This window comes from Thalia democratica, chromosome 4, assembly GCF_965202585.1.
Source record: "Thalia democratica chromosome 4, ktThaDemo2.hap1.1, whole genome shotgun sequence".
Taxonomy (NCBI): domain Eukaryota; kingdom Metazoa; phylum Chordata; class Thaliacea; order Salpida; family Salpidae; genus Thalia; species Thalia democratica.
Window position 1 is genome coordinate 59,859,303 of NC_139168.1, and position 14,741 is coordinate 59,874,043.

General features: G+C 24.5%; 1 protein-coding gene across 1 annotated transcript; it reads right to left on the bottom strand.

The window, feature by feature from the left end:
- Positions 1-1,140: 1,140 nt before the first annotated feature.
- Positions 1,141-9,193, bottom strand: LOC145833476 (uncharacterized). The gene is made up of 11 exons (XM_082940652.1): positions 9,006-9,193; positions 7,177-7,388; positions 6,859-6,941; positions 5,088-5,206; positions 4,782-4,948; positions 4,025-4,202; positions 3,011-3,111; positions 2,914-2,953; positions 2,555-2,659; positions 2,313-2,483; positions 1,141-1,882 (listed from the first exon to the last, which is right to left on the bottom strand). The coding sequence occupies exons 1-11, from the start codon at positions 9,097-9,099 to the stop codon at positions 1,296-1,298; spliced, it is 1,857 nt and encodes a 618-aa protein (XP_082796778.1). The 5' UTR covers positions 9,100-9,193; the 3' UTR covers positions 1,141-1,295.
- Between the last annotated feature and the right edge of the window lie 5,548 nt (positions 9,194-14,741).

Below are 14,741 nucleotides of genomic sequence, written 5' to 3' on the forward strand. Positions count from 1 at the left end.
TAAAAAAATATATAACACTCGAGGTTTTTTCATAGATATCTCATTATTTCATATTTCATGAAAAACTCATTAACTCACTATTTTTAAAGTAGTGGCAAGTTTCCTTAGATTAAAAGAACCTTAAAAATTAATATAATAAGTAATCTCAGTCTAGCTATCAAATGTTTTTCTAGTATGTGCTTTATTGAAAAGATTAAAAAAAGGTTTTTAGATAATATCTCAATAAAGTTTTTATGAAAATTATTATACATTTCTCTTAAAGTACTTTTGCCGTTATGTTAACTTTAGTTTTGCGTATAGTGAGTTGTTAAAATAAAGAAGTTTAAAAGTTGATGGAACTTAAGAGATAAAAACTTCAAAGGTAATAATAAAACTTAATTATTTTTTATATCATTTTAGATATAAAACTCTATTAAGTTATTAATCTTAATCAAATACAATGGTAGCTTTATTACAAAATATTAATATTTTACATTTAACATTACCTTAGATATTTTATTTTAATAGTTTATTAAGTAAAGTAAAAATTGAATTTATGCACTTTTATTTGAGTTTTTGTTTGACAAAATTTTGAAATTGCTGTTTGTTCTCTGTTTAAATTTTTCTTAAAAACCTTCTACTACAAGTTTTTTAACTTAATTTAAAACTTATCACTAGGTATTAAGCAAAATTGTTTTAACTAGCTTAAACTTGCAACAAAACGTACCTTTGAACAATGAAATTTCTATAATGAAAATAAATAGCTTAAAAAAGTGTCAAAACTACATATGTAAGCTGTTATTTTACTCATTTAAATAAAACAAGTTTAAATGAGTTATAATCTCTACTGAGGTTTTTTAACTAGACTTATTTACGATTAAACAATTTTAAGCTTTTCAACTAATAACAAAAAATATTCTTTATGAAGTATAAAAATAAATTCTAACAGTAAAACTAGTTTGTTTTATTTCAATAACTCGGCTATGTTAAATTCAAAAATAATTAAAGTCTGTCAATTATTTTTATAAGTAACAAAAGAAAAAGTTCATTATTTTGTTTGCTGCTAACTTTAAAGAACAAACCCAAACAAAATTTAAGTTATAAACTGAATTAAAAAGTATTACACTATACACTATTTGTATGATATAAACCGGAAGGCTAATCAATAACTTAATAGTAGTTTGTAGTCAATTTGCAAGAACAAAATAGTATGATAATCATCATTAAATAAATTGCACGAAAAATATTAAACTTCAATTATTGCACAAAAATATGATGACTGATACATGAAAAAACGTTATGATGTTAAGTTTAAACTAGTCAAAACACATTTTAAAACTCAAATTATCTTCGCTGTTCGATCTTCGTAACTTTTCTTTTCTTAAGAAACCACGATTGCGAATTTTCTTGATTTCATCTCTGCGTTGGCCAGTGCTGGAATCAAACTTCTTGCTGCTCCAAAGAAACCTTGTGATGGCTGCATCTGAAACATCTATTTCTTCATCTGACTGACCACCTTCTTCTTTGCTGCAAGTTTGAAACCCTCCAGATAGCTTCGAGGTCATAATTGGAACAAAGGCCAATGGTGAAGAACTCGGCACTTTCTTTATTCTCAGCTTGTGAGGAAGTTGCGCTGCCGGGGAAGAAAGATCAAACGGTTCGCAGCGCTTTTTGTACGGTGACGCAATCATGTATGACGTCATTGTCACGTTATTGTAGCGGTGAGTGGAGTCACTGTTGTTGCACGGCTGGAGCTTTATAGGTGAAGTGCTCGTCCTCTTTCGACTGGGACTGCTCATGGAACTTATGTTGGAAAGGAAGAAGTTTCGAAAAGGAGCAAACATCATTGGCGGGCATTCATTGTTTGTTCGATTTTTTTGGGTAGCTCCCAACATATTTAAATCTAAGTTAATTAATCAGTAAATTTTGTGCTGGGTTGCTTAACTTATTTTTTTAGTTTTAGTTTATTTATCATTATGAATTAAAATTTCAAAAACATATACTGCAATTTTTTAATTAAGGAATAAATGTCTTGTTAAAGTTTATATGTTACAAAAGTGGCTTAAACTCTTAATTACATTTAAAAAAAGTTTGTATTTCACAAAAATATATTTTATAACTTTAAATTCTAACTTTTTATAAAGATAGTTATTTCTTGACTGTTTATAACTTTAAAAAAAAAACTCAAGTTTTCCTTAAAAAAGTATATAAGGTTTGTATACTTTATTTAAATGAAAATTTTAAGTTTTAAAAATAAAGTAAACTTACTTAAATCTACAACAATTTATTTATATATATAAAACTCTACCAAAAACTATAAAAACCAAACTGACTCATAGCAGATTTTGTCAAGTTCAATGGCGAAGTTTGTTCGTGAGCTTCTAACAAATTGTTTAATGACTTATTTTTTCTGCCAAGCTCACAGTCTGGTCGCTTTAACTGAACATAACCGTTTTTCACGTTCTTGTATGAATGTTTAAAGTTGTTTTGTTGTCTGTTGTAACCTATATAATGAGTCAAAATATTATTTTTTGTAGCTACGTGTATAATATTACAAAAGACTTCAAATTCGCACTTTTTTTAGTCTGCTGTTTGTGTGAAGGTCGTTTTAACTCGATCATTTTTATTTCTCTATTTCTTGAGTGCTTCACCGTTTGAAGTTTATAATCTTTTTTGAAAACTGTAAAAAGTAAAATGAATTAAAACTTATGATCTTTATAATTTTTATAGAAAGTCTATGTTTTATTGTTTAAAAAATGGAATATAAGTACTATTTAAAAAATTTAAAGAACTAAAATAGTAATGAAGTAAATACAAAATGTATCTTAAACATAAGAACACCAAGTTCAGGTTCATAAAAGTTATAAAGCTGTTTGTTTTAAGTATTGAATATTGTTTTAAAACAGTTATATAAACTTTATTAATTTAACTAACCTTTATTAGTCTCATTGGTAGTTTTAGAATACACAAAACTCTGCAAAAAAAGTTAAAGTTACTAAACTGATGACTATTTTTTAACAGCTGTACATACTTTTGTATTATCAAAAATACTTTTAGATGTTTTCTTTTTTTCATTAGAACTGAAGTTATTAGAAAAACCTTCTTGTATTAGGTTTCTTTTAGATTTCATTCCTTAAAAAAAATAAATTACCGTTTTAATACTATTAAGTGAAACTATTTACTTAATAGTCTTAAAAAGTTAAAAGTTACAACTGATTTGTGACTATAATTTAATAATTTTCTATTAATTGGCAAAAAATTTTGTTCTTCTTATTTAATTACAGATTTGTAAATATATAAATTTGTTTTTGATAAGTAATTTTTAAAGAACAGTTTTTTAACTTAAAATTATAACATGATAAAAACAAGTTATAAATTTTTAAGATACATTTAAAAAATTTTGAAAAACTTTTTAGAGTTGCCCAAGTATATGAAAAAAGTTATAAAGTTTAGTTTTACATGAAAATCATAAACACTGCTCAAATATTTTGTTTTCATCGTGCATATTTGAACATCAAAAAATAAATATTTTACACAAATTAACAAATAAAAGTCAATCATGCTTTTTTATAAAACAAAATTTCTAGAGATTTTAAAGTATCATTTTGATGCGTATACAAGTATAAGCATTTTTTGCATTAAAAAACTGTATATATAAAGTTAATAAACTGCGCCAAAAAATAATAGTCCTTTCAAAGAATTCATTTTATTTTTTTGCTTTAAAACTTTGTTTTAGTAAAAATATTTATTAAATATCATTTAAGGTTTCCATACTTTTTCGTAAACTCAAGTATTCGGAAAACTTAAAGTGTTTAAAAAACTTTAATGAAATATTAAGAAAATTACGAAAAAAATAGTTTTCAAAAGGGTAAAACAATGGTAACTTATAATTTTAAGTATAGCGTTTAGTACTTTGAAAATCAAAGTCTCTAAAACAAACGAAATAACACAGAAATATAATCAACAAAAAAAAGACTATTAGTAGGACTAATTTTACTGATCAAAATCAGGTTTACTGAGATATATTGTTATTTGAAATATTAACCTTTGTAAATGTTTCTTGTTGGAACATAGCTGTTGTCATAACTCCTAAAGATACTAGTTTGTTGATTTCGTATTGAAGTAGACTTACATTCTTGTTTGTTAGGAAGGTTAGTACATTTTTCTGAATCGTTCATTCTAGCTTGTAACTTAAAGAACTTTTCAGCCCAAATAGACTGCTGCTAAAATTTTTTCAACTGTTATTAAAAATACATATTACTTCCTAAGAACGTTTTGTAATGTTTTATCTGATTTTCTTAGATATTACCGACAAAAAAAAAAACTGGCGCAAGCTTGGTTTAAAATTCTAAAACTAAAAACTTATAGTTATCAACTGAATTCAGTTTCAAATTAGTTTCAAAATACTGCTTTAAGAAATACTGTATTTCATAAAACATTCTAAAAATTTAAATATTTAAGTTTATTTCTACAGTTGAATTAAAATTCAAATGATCCTGTAAAATTATTCAAATTTAACTTTAACTATATTGATTTAGTTTAGTTTTGAACAGCATTTTTAAATTATCTGTTTTATGAGTTATTTATTTAGTTTTTTAAACACCTATAAAAAAAATTTTATAAAATTTTTATAAAAAAGATTTACAACAAACAAGTAGCACAAAACTAATCACTTGAAATAGTATGCTGTCTTCTAAGCCATTTATATTTTCAGATTCATAGCTAGTACTATTTCTTGAGCGAAATGCATTTAAAATCAACGAAGTTGTGTTTTGGTTGGATAGCTTAGAAGCATCACTCACATTTTTCTGATGATCGGTTTTTTTCGATGACGTAACGATTTTAAACGCAGACTTTCTATTGCTTTCAGGTGTGTTTTTCAACGAGTGGAGTCCAGTTTTAGCTCTCAATGATTCTTTAAGTTCATTTGTTTTGAACCCACTTATTGCAGAAGCTTGCCGTAAACCGTCTAAAAAGTTGTTAAGTAACCTAGCTTGTTAAACACACAAGCGGTTAAAATATTTTATATCCACTAAAAAATACAGTCAGTTTGTACGAGTTATTATTAGATACTTTATCAATAGTCTTAATTTTAGTTAAATTGAAACCTTTTGTCAATCCAAACGGATTATTAGTTTTCAAAAGTATTTCCAAAGCACTGGAATTGAACTGATACGCGTATTTTTTTCCTTTCGTTTTAAACAGTATTCCTTTGTCGTAGTAGTACCTGCAAGAAAATACAGCTGCAATGATGCTTTAAAAAAATGAAAAGCAGTTAAGTAGCATTGCCAGATAGGTGCTCTTGCGGAAATGAAAAAAAAAGTTAAATATAAGAAAGAGTTAAGTGCTTCCGTTTGCACATTGTATGATGTACGAGAAATAATACACTTGCATAAAGTTTCCTCAATTTCTTATATTTTATTTTAGGCAACGTTGTAACATCTTCCGGTGTTTTTGCCAATAGATACTTATTTTTTTGTTTTTGAAATACTTTACAGTTATTTAGTTTGCAAAAACAAGTAAATATTTTAATAAAATATTTTAGTACATACATTTATCAGCCCTATTTGAAATTTTTTAGAGATTATTAGAATTACAATTTTCTAAACATATTTTTAATTTTTTTAGTTTGTCTGCTTCAAAACCGTTACAAACTTATTAACATAATAGAGGTTAATTAAAAAAACAATTTTAATATTTTGTCATTTACCGTATTTCAGTCGTATTTCCTATATTTTTGATACTATTTTTAATTTGTCAAAAGAGTAATTAAAGAAAGATATACTTTATTTGCTTGTTTAAACTTAACTAAGATATGTAAGCTTTGTTTTTCTTACGTTATAAAGCTTTATCTTTACTGTTTTCAATGAAGTTCATGATAATTAAAAACTATATGGAAACATTATATCAATGAAAATATATTTTAAATCTTTTAAAGTTGAGAAAGACTCAAGAAATTCGCAAAATGTTTGTTATTATAATCAAATTAATTTGTTTGGATTTTTTTTTAGAAATACATACATACTATTTTTAATTTGTCAAAAGAGTAATTAAAGAAAGATATACTTTATTTGCTTGTTTAAACTTCACTAAGATATGTAAGCTTTGTTTTTCTTACGTTATAAAGCTTTATCTTTACTGTTTTCAATGAAGTTCATGATAATTAAAAACTATATGGAAACATTATATCAATGAAAATATATTTTAAATCTTTTAAAGTTGAGAAAGACTAAAGAAATTCGCAAAATGTTTGTTATTATAATCAAATTAATTTGTTTGGATTTTTTTTTTACATATACAACTTAAGCTTTTGATTAGTTCTCTACTCAATATTTGATTAGTGATTTTGTACTAGTTAAGTTTTTTTTATCAAAATTTATAATGATTTGATAATAAATACTATTTGATATTCTACTTTTTTAGTTTACCAATGACAGAAAACTTCAATTAATTGTGTAAAACGCGTTTTGCATCAACACTTTTTTCTGATTAGTATAGTTTTATAAGCAATGTGTTAATATAAAATTTTTAGATGACTGCCTTTTTAATCCACATCACTTTAAATTTAACTAATAATGTTAATATAAAAAGTTTTTTATACTTAAAATACCTTTAAATAACATAAAAAAAGCTATTACATTGGTGTACGACTCGATAACCGAAAGGTTTCTTCGTACACCATGTCCTTAGACCAAATTTTTTGAGCGCTTTTTATCATTCAATAAACAATATTACTATTTATATTTTTTTAGTTCATATGATATCTTAAACTATTAATGTACTAATAGTTAATATTTTCGTAAACAAAAAGATTTTTTTCATAACTTTGATATTTATTGTTCGTTATTTTTAATGAGATACCCACTTAAATTAACTAACCGTAAAGCACGACTGAGTTTTTCGTAATTCATTGCAGGTTTTTTCTTACGACAGCCCCATAACCTGGCAACTTCGTTAGGTTTCTAAAAAAATGTTTGAACATTTTTGTAAAATTTAATTATTTAAAATATTTTCTTTTGTAATTGATCTCAAGTTTCAATCCAGTATAATTTTTCTAAAACTTTTAAAATTAAATTAAAATTATTTCGAAAATATTTTAAAGTTATTAAAACAACTAAATAGTTTACTTTATAGTTCATAAAATTTTAAAAACTTATGTTGTTTGTAACAAACACTAAGAGAAAAGTAGAAACTCGCTTTTATCACAAACTCTCCGTTTATTCCTTCCCACTCAATAATTTCCTGGTGTTTTCCACTTTGCAAAAGTTCTAATATAAAGTACCAAAGATGTATTTGTCTGTTGCCACCCATCAAATCAACTATTGAATTGGAGGAAAATCCCTCAAATGAAAGTTCTTCTTGCCCTTCGCTGAAGTCTGATTTTTCTTCATCCGCACTTAGAGACATGTCTGACAAATTAAAATTATAACATTTTACTAAAACGACATATTTCAAACTTATTTATACGATAGTCAAACTATAGTTTTGTTTAATATATCTAACATAGGTTTCGTGATAAATTCTTATTTTAAAGCTTTTTGATAAAAGATTTTTACTGCACATATTATTATTTTTTCGCAATAAAAGAGTTAGTTTCATTTAGTTTACTATCAATCTAAAACCTTCAATATCCTAAAACTTTCACATTCAGAAATTTAAGAAAGCTACAGTGACGTAACTTATGCATGTTTGAAAAACTGTTAAACGTAACGCATGCAACGGATGTGAGCAATAAACTAGATTGCGAGACACGACCATGCGAATGCCAGATAGAATATTTCACCAGCTCTCACGACCAAAATAGAAATCAAATTGAACGTGATACACACAAGTTCTCAGCTGTTAATTGGTGTGTCAAAATTCAGCTTTCAATAGTTTTATAAAAGTTGTAAAGTAAAAAACAGAAAATTATAATCAATAAATAAATGTTACTTTCATTCAACACACTATTGTTTTTATAAATCGTGTGACTTCAGATTACGTCACAATAAAAAATAGCGAGTTTCCGGTCTTGTGAGCGTTTAATTTTAAATAGTAGTAGAACTTGCTATTGTTCGTGATAAAAAAAAGGTTTAACAAAAAGTTGTCTACGTAAGTTTTATTGTTGGCTTAAGACTACACATTTAATAAAACTAATAGTCTGCAAAGTCAACTGTTTTATAAAATACTTAAAAACACAAAACTATAAGCAGTTTTTTTTTAAAGTTTATAACAAACATATCAAGATTAAACATTTGTAGCATCTTTAAATATGTTTTTTTTTTAATAATATAGTTTATGTATAGTAAGTTAATAAGTACAAAACTTAAAAAATTCTGTAACATTACTTGTACGGTGTTATGTACATTTAAACTTAATACTCTGATTAGAGATCAACCAAAAATAAAATTGTTTAACTTTATATTTATTCTTCGAGTATGCCTAATTTTAATGCCAGTAATCACAAACTAAGCCCTAATTTTACAACATATATATGAATTATATATATATTTATATTAAGAAAAAAGAGTAAGCAAATACAAACTAAGTATAAAAGTAAAGGTTAAATTAATAACGTAGAACATTTATTTAACAAACTGTAAGAGGTGTTAAGTTTTTTTTTTTTAAACAAATCCATAATCTAATAGAATATAATCTGTATACTAAACTTACATTCATCCTTATACACATTCTCAATATCATATGTACTTACATATATGAAAACGTATTACTGTACTTAAAAATTTGGTTAATTAATATTCAGATAAATTAAATTAAAGCACTAACGTACATACAATAAGTATTCAAAACAAAGAAAAATACTTTGTACATTAAACTGCTAAATAACAGAAAACAAAATCTAAATTTGAGTTTAAAAAATGCTTTTAAGCACATAAACATTGATTATATACATATGCACTATGCAGTATAATCTTTATAATACTTTTATAATACTTTATGTTTTAATACACATATAACGTTTTTATCTGTTATTTTAAATAGTAATTTTGTTGCAAAATAATAAACAAAACAATCTAATGACTAACTTGCCATATTGGTTGTTGGAACACCAAGTACAAAGCTTGTCGGATTGGAAATTAGCATCGGTTCCTGTTTTATGCTAATTTCAGAGGACAGCATCGTTGTGATTAATGTATCGATCAGAAGTTTTTTAAATGCGTCAGAGCAGCAAAGTTATAAATAAACTCTTTTCGTACGGAAATTTTATAAAACAAGCTCGCTATGAATAAATATTTATTTTCAATAAACGTTTTATAGGAATGATGGTACTTTGAAAATTTTTAGAAAAACTAGAAAATATTAAATACTTTGTTTGTTTTATCTAAAAGAATGTGTATAAAACACTATGAAAAACATATGGTATAAAAGAGCTTACAAAGTTACAACAATTTTTAAAAGTATTAGAACTATAATATTTTTAGAGAGTATACTCTAAGACTTTTATACTAAACAAAATCTGATAAAGTTTAAGTTTAACTATACCCTATTTAGTTACTAAAACAAAACTTTATTTAATTTAATTAGGAAAATGTAAAGCTAATAAATAAAGTCAACAAAGCAAACTACATAATTCTACGCTAAACATAACATTGCTAAACACTAATCATAAAAAGCATGATAAACAAGCGAAAAACTTTCTCTCTTTCAACAAAAAGAAGCTAATTTTAAAAGTCGCTATATATGTTGGCATTCGGCTAGTACTGGCTCGCAGTATATCTTTATTACCAGTAACAGGAAATAATTTTTACTCTGATTGCGTCATATATTTCCGTTTGTTGCAGAGAAAAAAAATTATTTTGTGTTAAAGAACCGTTTATTTAGACAATTGAAAATTGAAGCAAAATATTTTTTAAGATCATTTAATCTTCTTTTGTTATTTCTAAATTATTTTACATAAGTTAAATTGAAATTTAAATAAAAGTCAATCAGCAATTTTTATAAATTATCTTTTATTGAGCTTAAAAAACTTGTTTTCAGATGTTTTGTTATCTAAAAAATATTGAACTAACTATTAAATAAAAAGTAATTTTTTTTAATAATTAAAAAACTTACTGTGTAAGACATAGTAAAACATTTTCGTAACTTAAAACATAAAGTTTCATTATTTCTTAAGATTTAAAAACTAAATTTTAGTCTTTAATCAATATTTAACAACTAACAAAAATAAACAAATAATAAAAGTACGTGTACGGAAGCTAAGACTAAAATTTTTACAAATTAAGCTAAAACTATATTTTAACAGAAATTTTTCCTGAACTAATAATTAAAAAAAGAAAGCTCTTTTAATGCGGAAACATATGGTGCTTTAAAATTAAATTCATTGTATATTTATTAATTTTGATGGATGAAAAGTATAACTAATTAAGTTTTTAGTCTTTCATACATCAGACATAAAATTTATCAAGTAGTTAAAAAAGCCGTATTCATAATAAACGACTTGTACAAACTTTTACAATTTACACGTTTTTCGTTTTGTTATGTTGTATAATACAGTCTTTTAAAATTAGTAACATAATTAAAAAGTTAATAAATAAAAGGTAGTTTAAAGCTTATTTTAAAAATGTATTTGTATAACTTTAAAGTAGAATATTATGTTTATATATATTTATCTATTTATTTAAAGTAGAATACAAAGTTTAGTATAAGCTATAGTTCTTGAATTAACTATTTCTAAGTGAGCCAGTTAACAAGATTTATAGTAAATGTTTTTATTTCCTTTTAAACTTATGATGTAATTCTGCTCAAGCTCGCATAAGTGAAGTAGTTTCATTTAGAAAATAACAGAGTATAAAAATCAATTAGTTTTCTTTAGATATTTTTTCGAAGCTTGCTTTATATTGCCTCTTGTGTTAGTTTTAAACTTTTTTCAAACTTGTGAGACGGAATTTTACGTTTTCAATTTAACAAGTAATTAATATTTAAGGTACTATAAAATATTAATAAAATAAAACTGTTTTCTTCAACTAATATATATAAAACTTAATTTTAAATACTGTATTTTCTCCAAGTTGTAAAAAAATAACAAACACACACTTTGAAAATAATAAATAATAAAACAAAAAATAAAAATAAAAAGGTTGTAGTTATTAGTAGCTTTAAACAGTTATTAGAAAGCAAATCCTTTCGAACTAAAAAATTAATCATTAGAACTTGTTTTATAAACAGAATTTAAAAACTCTCTATGATAGTGTAAAAATAGTTTTTATTGGTTATAAAATCGAAATTACGTGTCGCTGATTACTCTATAAAGTTATTTTTCTTAAATAGTGCTCAAAAGTCAATTTATGTGTGTAGAAAATATTTGTTTCACACTTTAAAGCAATTAATCTTATAATAATGCATTATCATGACAAATACTTTAAATTAAACTTTTAAGAGAAAAAACAAATAATGCAAACCTAAAAATATACAGTTGTAGTTTATTTTTTACTTTTTCTAAAGTCTCTTTGTTAATATTTACTAAACATTTTTTCGTGAATTAAAAGAATCTTTAAAATTAGTATCTGCAATCTACTAAGTTATTTGAAACTTTCGTGCAAAATAGATTTTTTTCGTTGTGAAGTAAACAGTATTCTAATTAGTTTTGTAAATAATAATTTACTACTACTGCTATTAATGTGGCCAAAAGAAGTAAAAAAAAAGTAAATAGCTTAAAGTTATATTTTATGTTTCCTATCAAGAAAGAAAAAATAACTAAAAGACAAAAATACGTAATCGCTATACAAACAAAGACTTTTGTCGTTTTTAAACACTAAAACAAATGCGTATAAACATTGTCAAAAGTTTTTAATTTCAGAATTTAACAAAAACAACAATACTAGCTTTATATGTTTATAAACTTCGTTTGTAAAAACTACAAAACAATTTTGATTAAGGTTAAGCTGTAACTGATTATAACTTTGAATTTTTTTATATTACCAACCGACAAAGTAGTTGAATTTTTTATCACTTATTTAACTGTACAGATAGCATTGGTTTTCAAACTATTTTATAAGAATAACTTTTGAAAGTTCAAGTTTTTAACCGATAAGAAACAAAATTTCAACATCAAATTGTTTTTTTTTCAAAGCTAACTGTGCTACCAAAAGTTTAAAAAACCTAAAGCATTTTTATTGAATTTCATAATTTGTAATTAAGTTTGTTTATGTAATAAAGTTAAGTTGGTACAAATACCGGCTGTTTTTTTTTCTAAAAACTTAAGTAGTTACTCTTATGTACAAACTGATAAATGTTTTAGTAGTATTTTTGTTACTATAATTGTTAAGTTTAAATGACAAGAGTTTTGTCAATTTTTAACAAAAATCTTTGTTTTAAATAAGAATTATAAAGAGTGGTTAACAATTTACATTTCACTAAACACAGTTTTTAATCGTAGCAGGGGCGTGTTTTGACTGGTTTCCTGTGCAGCCCCTAAAATTTAAAAAAATTTGATAATTCACTAAAAACTAATTAATCAGAGTCTTTACGTATGTTAGACGAACTGATTGAGTTTTTTGCTAAGTTTTCAAAAAATGAATTTAAATTTATAAGATTTAAAGATTAAGAAAGTTTCTAGTTTTACTGGTGCAATCTTTACAATCAGCTGAAACTTATTTTAAACTAGAAACTATTTGTGGTGTCTTATTGAGTTCGAACTTAATACGAGCTTATTTTTAAATGGAAACTTCTTACTTAGTTGCTTTTAGTTTTCATTTGAAAATGCTTTATTAAGTAATAAGTGATTTACTGGACTAGGAAATTAAAATGTAGTCAAAAAGTATTCAAAGTTAGTTAATAATGTTTAACTACACTTAGTTGCTTTTTGAAATTAAGTTTGTGTGAATCTAACTTTTATCAGTTTTAAATATATATACAGTTGGGTTACATTAAAGCAGATTTCCCAAGTCATTTACTATCGAATTTTCATAAAAACATTAAATTTTTCATAATAGTTTTTCATGTTTTTATATTTAAAATTAGTAGATTTTGACCATATTATTAGTATAGTGACATTTAACCATTTCCTTAAAAACTTATTAATTCAATTGTTATTAATTAGTTTAAAATGTTTTAAATAACTAATCTAATTGACAAAAGATACTTAAATTATAGGATTTGAAATTCGAAGTTAGATAAAAAACTTAAAGGAGCTTTTAATCTTTTCTTAAAATTCTAACCAACTAATATCAATAGCAAACCATAAACTTATACTCTATTGTTACAGCCAGCTTTAATTATAACTTCTAAACTAGATGGCTAATGTTTAACAAAGTTAGTTATCATGATGTGTGTATCAGTTGAAAATAAACTAAAGTTATTTTATTTTAAAGCTTTTTTTGAGAAAAATTTCTATAATAAAATTAAAAGAAAAAGTCACTCCAAATGCTTTAATACTAGTTTTTTGAAAATATTTTTTTATTTACATTATAGTTTACAAATGTTATTACATAAAAATAGTCACTTACTTCCTATTCTAAAAGGTATTATTGAAGCTAATTTAAAAAAAAACTTACTTAATGAACAGAAAAAAATGTACTAACCCACTTGAAAAAGCCTTGACACGCTCCTGATACTTGATAATAACAGAAATTTTGAACTTAACAACAATTTAATAACTATCATTTATCTGATCTTTTTCAATAAGGTACAAATCAATAGTTTTATAAATTAAGAATAAAGTTTGCAATGAACATTTGTATTGTTTTTAGTATGAACTAAATTCAATGTAATAAAATCTTCTGAGGAAAATATTTTACAAATTATGATGTATGCAAATCTAATTTTGTTATCTATATAGACAGAATATTTATAACTGAAAAACACCTCTTTGAAAATTTTATTAATGCATATACCTTGTAATATGTTTATGTGTTGTCTAAAGTTCAAATTTAGCCAAAATCAGCTGAATGAATGCTACTTAAAGTTACTTCGCGAGAAATTACTGATAAAATATTAAGTTCTTATACAATTGCTTTTTTTATTACAACATATAAATCTCTTATTTTGTATCATCAAGTCTAAAAGAATATTGACATGTTGTAAACACTGCAAAGCTCATATTACATTATTAAATCCAATTTTAAATAACTTACTTTATTAAGCTTAATAACTTGTGCAACTTTGATAATAATGAAACATTTTTGTTTAATATTTTTTATATAAAACGCTATAACCAGCATAATTAAACCCATTAAATAAGGGATAGGTAGCCTTTTACATTTGGCGGGCTAGTTTTTCTAGAAAATGTTGGTCGCGGGCCGCATAGTATATAAGATGTAATTGTTAGACCGCAGTTTTATAAAAATACTTGTAGTTACATGTACGCGTTCATTTACTTTAATTGTTATTAAAATGTTGAAATAGAGAGGCTCTCCACAACGAATTGTAGTTGCTGTGCTGGTATGTATCAATACAACTTTACGTTTTACAACTACAAATTTTTCACTGTTCTGTTAGATAAAAAGCTTTTTAGTTAGTTAATTACAACAGTATGTATCTTGAAGCATAAATCAATATGTACATAAAGTTAAGTAAAAAAAATAGCAAAAAAGGTTGTTACGTCACTATATAAATCGTAAAAATATAAAAGATACACTAAGTTTGTATAATCGTTCAAAATTATTTAATATAAAAGCTAGAGAAATGTTTACAATTACTGTAATTCATTTCGTTTATTTGAAGCTAGATTTGAGTTTTACTCTGAGATCTCGTGTTTTTCTATATTGCAGAGAGAGCAGCCATGTTAAAATAGAATTTGTTTTTTGTTTGTGCTAAAAAAATGT